General features: G+C 44.5%; 1 protein-coding gene across 1 annotated transcript; it reads right to left on the bottom strand.

Annotated features, from left to right (window-relative positions):
- Nucleotides 1–3,714: 3,714 nt before the first annotated feature.
- LOC123702170 lies at nt 3,715–5,242 on the bottom strand. The gene is made up of 2 exons (XM_045649845.1): nt 3,954–5,242; nt 3,715–3,775 (listed from the first exon to the last, which is right to left on the bottom strand). Exon 1 carries the CDS (start codon nt 5,219–5,221, stop codon nt 3,965–3,967), a length of 1,257 nt encoding a protein of 418 aa, XP_045505801.1. The 5' UTR covers nt 5,222–5,242; the 3' UTR covers nt 3,715–3,775; nt 3,954–3,964.
- Nucleotides 5,243–9,449: the final 4,207 nt, after the last annotated feature.

The following is a 9,449-nucleotide window of genomic DNA, read 5'->3' as shown; positions in this document are numbered from 1 at the left end:
ACTAAAATTAAATATTACATTTTAAAAACTTACATCAATTTAAAACATTACAATGAAAATAATAAAACAATACGGCACAACACTTATAAAACTTAACCCTAATATCACAGTAGCTTATCACAATTTCGTTTGTTCACCACCCTCACAATTTGTTGGCAAAACTCTAAAAACTCATTTCTCGTCTCGTCCCCCAGGGCCGCAGGCAGATTCTCACCCGTCATCGCGATGCCCAATTTTTGCTCAATAACATATCTATCTCTTGCAAAAATCGGACACTCGAGCAACAGGTGAGAAACCGTCTCGTCGACTCCGGGCTGACACAGACACGATGGATTCTCCTTCAGCTTGAATCTGTTCAAGTAGAAGGCGAATCCACCGTGTCCAGTCAGTGCTTGTGTGGTGTGGTGAGTGATGTTTATTTTCCGAACTATTTTGTATGCAGCAGCAGCGCTTGGGAAAAAGAGCTTCGTGCCTCCAGCCGTCTCCCCCACATCGTATCTCCTGTCCCATTCCCCGATCGTATCCTGTCTCAGGATACGCTTGACGAATGAAACAGGACACAGATCGTAGTCGGGTTTCCTCTTCGACCCCAGAGCGGCCTCCTTGGCTAATTGGTCCACTCTTTCGTTCCCCCTTAGCCCTGCGTGCGCCTTAATCCAAAACAGAGCGACCTCCCGCCTCTGCGAAGCAGCTTTTCGGAGGGCCGCCCTTGTTTGCACAGCAAGGGGGTGGGGGGAACCGAGTGTGACGGCCTGGAGGGCCGATCTGGAGTCGCTGAAGATGCCGACCTTCGCCACTCCACTCTTGCAGGCTCTAATTACTGCTCTTTGGAGCGCTAGGAGTTCGGCCTGGTAGACGGTGCAATACGGCGGCAAAGCAAGCTTGACGGCCTTCGTCTCGGCCTCCCCCTCCCATACGGAAAGGGCGGCTCCGACTCGACCCTCAATCTTGCTGCCGTCCGTGTAGATCCTATGTACGTGGCTATTAGCCACGTCGGAATACGAGTCCTCGTCCACCAGCCCGAACCCCAGCCCTTCCTGCTCTGCCGGATGTGGGTCCTCAATCGCCGGAGCCATTCTTTCCACCTCCCTGTCTCCCAACGCTGGGTGCGACACCCCCTTCTTGATCCCATATAATCTCGAAACTTCGAGTATTCTGAGGTCAAGGGGGAGTATCCCAGCCAACAGCATAGCTGAGTTCAGGGAGACGGTCCGATATGCTCGGCAGATCTTTTGGGCGAACCCCCGTTGTACGGTGTTCAGCCTTTTTTGGACCCCCATCTTTTCCACGGTGGGTGCCCACGCTGCCGATGCATACATAATAGTCGGTTCGATAACAGCTACATAAATAGTTCTAATGATATCTGGGCTAAGTCCCCAACCAACTCTGGCTGCCCTAGCCAAGAGTTTATACCGGGCGATTGCCTTTTGGCATACCGTCCCGACGTGGGCGTTAAAGGTGAGGCCGCTGTCAATTGTAAGGCCTAATATCTTAATCTGAGAAAAATATTTTATTTCCACATTCCCCATAGCGAGCCGTGGCACGTCATATTTCAACCTCCTCGTGGAAAGGAGGGCACAAGTTTTATGTGGTGCAAAATTTAATTTATTGTCTTTACCCCATTTGTGTATTAGATTTAGGACACGGTTCGCTTCAACTTCTATTTCAAGTGCAGTATCACCCTCAAACACCAACACAATATCGTCGGCAAACGCCTGACAGAATACTTTCATCTCCTCTAACATCCATAGCAGAGGGTCCAGCAAGAGGTTCCACAGGATTGGTCCGCCTATGGACCCCTGCACGCACCCCTTGCTGGTCCCCCTACACACTTCCACACCCGCATATCTAACTTTCACTCCCCTTTCACTCAGGTAGCTGCTGATCACCCGCCTCACGTTCCCCGGGCACCCAACTTCAGCCAACCGCACCTTTATGGCTGGCCACCAGGCGCTGTCGAAGGCTCCCTCTATGTCCAGCGATACCACAACAGAAATCTTCTTCTCCTCCCTCATATTTCTGATGTGGTTCACTAGTCTATAGAGGGCGTCCTCGGTGCTCCTCTGTGGCATAAAGCCATACTGGTGGGGGCTTATTTTGGGCAACAGGTAAAACCTGAGTCGGCCGACCAGCATCTTTTCGAAGATTTTGCCGAGAACAGGTAAGAGGCCGATCGGTCGATAGGCTTTCGGTACCCGGTATGATTCCCTGCCCGGCTTTCGCAGTATAACCACGGTCGCCCACTTCCACTGTGCGGGGAAGTAGGCGGCAGAGAGGCATCTGTTGAGCAAGGCAAGGAACCATCCCGGGTTACAATCTACAGCGTGCTGACAGATGTCAGCCGTGAGGCCATCCGCCCCGGGGGCCTTCTTGGGGTTGAAGGACCTTACGGATCTCTTCAACTCCTCCATGATGAAAGGAGGGTCGTCCGGGCCCGCCGGTGGTTCGGTGTCCAAGGACTCCGCACACCGGCGCACCCGACGATGCCCCTCACTTTCACCACTTTCCTGGTCCTCGGGGTAGAAGGTCTCCGCCAACAGTTCTGCCGAGCTCCGGGCATCGAGGGTCTCACCACCCCTCGAAAGGGGCAGATCCTCCTCTCTCCCTGTGGCTCTACTAAGCACCCTGTAGATGCCCTCCCAGACCCCCTCCCTATCCTGTTTCCGGCAAAACTCCTTCCAACTCTTCTCTTGCGCTTCTTTCACCGCCTTTTCATACATCTCTCTTTCTTCCAGGTACAATCCAACCACGCGGTCTCTGCGATCAGGTGCTGCGTTTCGGATCCTGCGTCTCCTCGTGGCCACCTGCTTCTTCATCTGCGCGAGCTCATCATTCCACCACGACAAGGTGAATTTCTGCGTGTGTTTTTTGGTCGGCATTGTGTCTCTGCATGTCTGTGTGATTGCTTCAGTGTATCTGTCTATTGCGTCATCTATTTGTTGTGTGCTGTGTATTGTGTCTATGTCTTGTATAGTTAATTGTCTGCCCGACATCAACTGGGTCAGTTTCTCATGAAACTGAGTCCAGTTTGCCTTGTGTGTGTTAAATATGCGTGTAGTTCGTATTATGTTCGTGCCTGTGGATTTATGTTGTCTGATGCCGAAGGATATGCCGTTGTGGTCCGAGCTCGTGAGACACTCCTCAACCCTCCAGTTGTCCACTCGGTTCAGCAGATCGTCGGAGCACGCTGTCACATCCACGTAGCTGGAGTACCTTTTCCCACCTCTGATGGTATCGAACGTAGGGATGTCCCCGGTGTTGAGTATGTGCATTCCCATTTCTTCCAGTACAGCAGACACGTCTCTTCCTCGCGGGTCTTCCACTTCGCCACCCCACCACGGGCTTTTTGCGTTCGCATCGCCTCCCAGGACCATCCTATGGATACCCAGCTCTCTCCCTATCCGCCTAAGATGGTCCAGGTAGAGCTCCACTGGCTTATCGGGCTCGAAGTAGAAGGACACTACAATCATCTCCCAGGCTTTGGTTCTGAGGGTGGCCACAACGATGTTGTTACTGCTAAGGCGTGTATGCAGTTCGACATCCAGTGTGTCGTCGAGTACCACAATACACGCCTTTACTGCGCCACCCCCTTCCCCTTCGCACTGGAAGATCCTCACTCCATTGTATGTCCTCATACTTTTCGCCCCACCAACATAGGGCTCTTGCAGCAACGCTACGCATGCCTTACGCTTGGTGGCTTCGAGCAGTAGCTCCCTTGTGGCGATTTGGCTCCGCTGAAGATTAGCCTGCAATATTCGGTACTGGAAGGACTCACCTTGGGCAACCCTTTTTTTTTTTTTTTTTAAGTGGGGAAATCTTGCATAGATACCCACGGCGTCCGGGGAAAGGGCCGCGGGTTATGTCGGATTCCTACCGACCAAAACCCCACTGTGTTCCGTCAAGCCACATAAACGACGGGGCCACGGGTATAGGTAGAATTCTTCCGTGACCACCTTGGGCAACCCTAGCAATACGCTACCGCCGATCTGGCTAGAGCGTCCCACTTCTTTCGTTCAAAGCATTCACGATCAAAGGCGCTGTGCTCAGCGCTACCTTTCTTGGCCTTAGTGCAGTTAATGCACTGAGGCGCTTCTCCCCGCAACCACTTGTCGCATTCAGTCCTCATATGAGGACCGGCACAGTGGCTGCATCTTTCCTTTTCCTCCCTACACATCCTCTTAGTGTGCCCATAACCAAGGCAACGGGAGCACTGCACCAGTGGACTATGGTCCATTACTCTCACTCTGCCCAACCCTATGTGGGCGTATCCCTCATTCATCCATCTTCTCCATACCTGTGGGTCCGCTCTTACCACTACGTGGTTTTGGAGGGGGTTCCTAGCTTTCATCACATATGCTATCTCAACATTTCGCTCTTCCCCCTTCAAGCCCTCAAGTATGCCTGCGTTTTGGTTCTTCAGCGCAGTGATGAAGTCAGCAGTGTCACACTTCATCACATCCCTGAAGACCAGAAGGGGGCTCTTATTTCTAACATCTTCCACTACTAGTCCCTCATTCTTACTCAGTCTTTCCTTCACCTTGACTCTTTCTTCCTCATTCGCACAGCCGACGACTACCCTTCTATTCTTAACCTTTCTTACTCTCTCCACCTTTACCCATCCGTCCCTTGCATCCACAGTCTTCCTTATCTTCTCTAGCACCTCATCGCCTGTCTCTTGTTCGTCTTTGGATGACACCATGACTGAATGCAGCGCCCTTGCTTCGGGGAGTTTCTCAATGACTCCCCTCGAGACAACGCTCGCATAAGTCGCCGTTTTGGCGACAGCCATGTTGCCCTCCAGAAGCGAACTCAGTCTCTCCATTTTGCTTTCATTTTCCTTCATACTTTCTGTCATCTCTTTCATTCTAGTCATCATTTCTTTCATTCCTTCAGTTGGGTCCACACTGGAGCCAGCATCGGATGGCGGGGGGGGATGTATAGGGTCCCCACTACGCCCTCCACTACCAGCCCTGGCATTGGTGAGTTCAATCTCCATCTCTTTTATTATGTCATACATTCTTTCCAGCGCCAGTATAACCCCATCTTTTATGTCAGTTTTTAAATTACGAGACTCTCGCAGATGGGCTTTTCCTTTCATCAGACAGGCTTTCCCTTCTGCAGTCCGACTTGTCATAGTTTTAGGCGCTGCTGTGGTTGCAGGCTTTTTAGATTCCGAAATTGTGAACGTGTCACTGGCACGCCTCTGGGGAGTGTGGATCATTGCGACGACTTAGGGGAAAAAAAAAAAAAAAAAAAAAAAAAAAAAAAAAAAAAAAAAAAAAAAACCCCTGTCAATTGTACTTAACTCTATCAGGCCTCCCAATAGGGGAGACACCTGTCAATAATTTAGAATAAAATAAAATAAAAATAAAAATGAATTGCAGTAAATACTAATATGATATTAGTAATACCTAGTTATATTTTTAAGACTAGTCAAATAAAAATGAATAAAAGATATAAAATATAAAATATTAATATACAGATATAAAATATAAAATATTAATATACAGATATAAAATATTAATAATATCTAGGTCAATAATAATTAAAACTAATCAACAAGTCAAGTCAAGTCAATACTTATATATATCTATTAAGTTGTATTTATATGTATAGTCAGTCAATAATTACAATATCACAGTAAGATATTAATAATATCTAGGTCAATAGATAAAGCTAAAGCCGGTCAATACTGAGAACTCAAGTCAATAATTATTATACAAAATAATCTATCTGTACGATAATTATTATCGTACGGCTCGACCTAGTAAGCTAGCTAGTAAGCTAGTCAATAGTCAATACTAAAAACTCAAGTCAATAATTATTTTACTTAAAACTATCAGGCCTCCCAATTATAGGGGTCCATACACCTGTCAATGATTGAGAATAAAAATGAATCACAGTCAAATATTAATATCTAGGTCAATAAATGTAGTCAATAGTAAGAAGTCAAGTCAATAATAATTATTATACTTAACACTAGATAAAATAGTATGAATGAAAAATCAAATTAATCAATACGTACAATAATTATCGTATTTGTACGATAATTATCGTACAAATGTAATTATCGTTCTTGTACGATAATTATCGTACGTCACTTTAAAAGTCAATATTAATGTCAATGTTTTAAAATGAATCACAAAATTTGTTTAATATAGATAGTATTAATATATTATAATATCTAGGTCAATACAAAATGTTCTGTGGTTTCATGTTACCACGGCAAAGCGAAACTTAATATAATTATCAACACAATTATTATACCTAGTAAGCTAGCTAGTAAGCTAGTCAATACTTAACACTATCAGGTCTCCCAATAGGGGAGTCGCCTGTCAATAATTTAAGATAATATATAGTTAAAATGAAAATGAATACATGTATAAACAAATAAATAATACATATGAATAATATATGATAAAATTATAATATTGTGTTGTGTGTATCTAATGGTCCCTAAGCACTCAATATACAGCTAAATCTAACAGCTACACCAAAAATGATATAGCTGGTCTATTACTTACACTTACAATTTATAATTTACTAGTAAAAGAACAAAAATCCAAAATATAAATTAAATTAAAAAGATAATAATTTAGGTTTAAAAACATTCATCCACCGCCACGTGTTTGTTGTTTTTGTTCATAACACCCGTGACCTACTTAGCTTTTTCTCTTAAAATACGTTATAAAAAGTTATAAGCTTTGTGTAGGAGGGTGTATAAAGTATTTGGGCACACAGTTCAACACAAAACAAGGTGTAAGCGAAAGGGGGAAAGTGCAGTTTTGGCGGAGAAAGTTCTGTTTATAGGTTAAAAACACTTTTGAGTCTAACTTCGCCAATTTAGCTCCGATTTCCCCGGAACAAAAACCGAGGGCTTTGTTTTGATAAGATGCGTCTATTTACACCATTATCTTTCACCATACACTGAGTAAAGGGGGATTGTCACTGCCCGACTTACCAAAAATTGTTTGTTTTTCTTGATTTATGGGTCCAAAAAATCCGAAAATTTGCACAAACACTCTTCTCACAAACACACACAACACTGCAGTTCCAGTTCTCGAAGTCCCCGATATAAATCGGGACTTTCCAGCGATGTCGTAATTTTTGTTAATATCGTGAAAATTTCTTTTGGCTATAACTTTCCACTGTCTGATCCGATTTAAAATCCGTTTTCGCGTCCGTATTCTGCGTTTTAGCGCGCATCCATTGGTATATAACACTAATGTGTAAGTTGTAAAAATACCACTTTTCTAAAAAACAATGTTAGGAGCGATGTGATTTCGCTGTCAACGGGTCGCGTTCGGGCAAATGACTGGTTAGGTTAGGTTAGGTTAGGTTAGGTTAGGTTAGGTTAGGTTAGGTTAGGTTAGGTTAGGTTAGGTTAGGTTAGGTTAGGTTAGGTTAGGTTAGGTTAGGTTAGGTTAGGTTAGGTTAGGTTAGGTTAGGTTAGGTTAGGTTAGGTTAGGTTAGGTTAGGTTAGGTTAGGTTAGGTTAGGTTAGGTTAGGTTAGGTTAGGTTAGGTTAGGTTAGGTTAGGTTAGGTTAGGTTAGGTTAGGTTAGGTTAGGTTAGGTTAGGTTAGGTTAGGTCAGGTTAGGTTAGGTTAGGTTAGGTTAGGTTAGGTTAGGTTAGGTTAGGTTAGGTTAGGTTAGGTTAGGTTAGGTTAGGTTAGGTTAGGTTAGGTTAGGTTAGGTTAGGTTAGGTTAGGTTAGGTTAGGTTAGGTTAGGTTAGGTTAGGTTAGGTTAGGTTAGGTTAGGTTAGGTTAGGTTAGGTTAGGTTAGGTTAGGTTAGGTTAGGTTAGGTTAGGTTAGGTTAGGTTAGGTTAGGTTAGGTTAGGTTAGGTTAGGTTAGGTTAGGTTAGGTTAGGTTAGGTTAGGTTAGGTTAGGTTAGGTTAGGTTAGGTTAGGTTAGGTTAGGTTAGGTTAGGTTAGGTTAGGTTAGGTTAGGTTAGGTTAGGTTAGGTTAGGTTAGGTTAGGTTAGGTTAGGTTAGGTTAGGTTAGGTTAGGTTAGGTTAGGTTAGGTTAGGTTAGGTTAGGTTAGGTTAGGTTAGGTTAGGTTAGGTTAGGTTAGGTTAGGTTAGGTTAGGTTAGGTTAGGTTAGGTTAGGTTAGGTTAGGTTAGGTTAGGTTAGGTTAGGTTAGGTTAGGTTAGGTTAGGTTAGGTTAGGTTAGGTTAGGTTAGGTTAGGTTAGGTTAGGTTAGGTTAGGTTAGGTTAGGTTAGGTTAGGTTAGGTTAGGTTAGGTTAGGTTAGGTTAGGTTAGGTTAGGTTAGGTTAGGTTAGGTTAGGTTAGGTTAGGTTAGGTTAGGTTAGGTTAGGTTAGGTTAGGTTAGGTTAGGTTTTTTTTTTTTTTTTTTTTTTTTTTTTTTTTAAAAGCACCCGCCATCTCAGGGTGTTGTGTGCTTTGCTCTGGAATATAGTCCAGAGGTATTTTTTATTCATTTAATCAAATACCACAAATTTTTTATTAACAATTAGGCCTAAATTAAAAAATACAATGATTATAAATACAAATATGAAATACAAAATATTAACAATGTCCGGTAAAATTATTTAAAATAAATATTAAAATACAATAATAAAAGATGACATTTAAAACAAAATATTACAATTAAACATTACAATCAAATAAAACAATATTAATTAAAACGGCACAACAATTACATAACCCTAATATCACAGTAGCTTATCACAATTTCGTTTGTTCACCACCCTCACAATTTGTTGACAAAACTCTAAAAACTCATTTCTCGTCTCGTCCCCCAGGGCCGCAGGCAGATTCTCACCCGTCATCGCGATGCCCAATTTTTGCTCAATAACATATCTATCTCTTGCAAAAATCGGACACTCGAGCAACAGGTGAGAAACCGTCTCGTCGACTCCGGGCTGACACAGACACGATGGATTCTCCTTCAGCTTGAATCTGTTCAAGTAGAAGGCGAATCCACCGTGTCCAGTCAGTGCTTGTGTGGTGTGGTGAGTGATGTTTATTTTCCGAACTATTTTGTATGCAGCAGCAGCGCTTGGGAAAAAGAGCTTCGTGCCTCCAGCCGTCTCCCCCACATCGTATCTCCTGTCCCATTCCCCGATCGTATCCTGTCTCAAGATACGCTTGACGAATGAAACAGGACACAGATCGTAGTCGGGTTTAGTCGGGTTTCCTCTTCGACCCCAGAGCGGCCTCCTTGGCTAATTGGTCCACTCTTTCGTTCCCCCTTAGCCCTGCGTGCGCCTTAATCCAAAACAGAGCGACCTCCCGCCTCTGCGAAGCAGCTTTTCGGAGGGCCGCCCTTGTTTGCACAGCAAGGGGGTGGGGGGAACCGAGTGTGACGGCCTGGAGGGCCGATCTGGAGTCGCTGAAGATGCCGACCTTCGGCACTCCACTCTTGCAGGCTCTATCTACTGCTCTTTGGAGCGCTAGAAGTTCGGCCTGGTAGACGGTGCAATAC

The sequence above is a fragment of the Colias croceus genome, chromosome 23, assembly GCF_905220415.1.
Source record: "Colias croceus chromosome 23, ilColCroc2.1".
NCBI classification, from domain to species: domain Eukaryota; kingdom Metazoa; phylum Arthropoda; class Insecta; order Lepidoptera; family Pieridae; genus Colias; species Colias croceus.
Note: the sequence above shows the minus strand (reverse complement) of the source record. Positions and strands in the feature narration are given on the sequence as shown.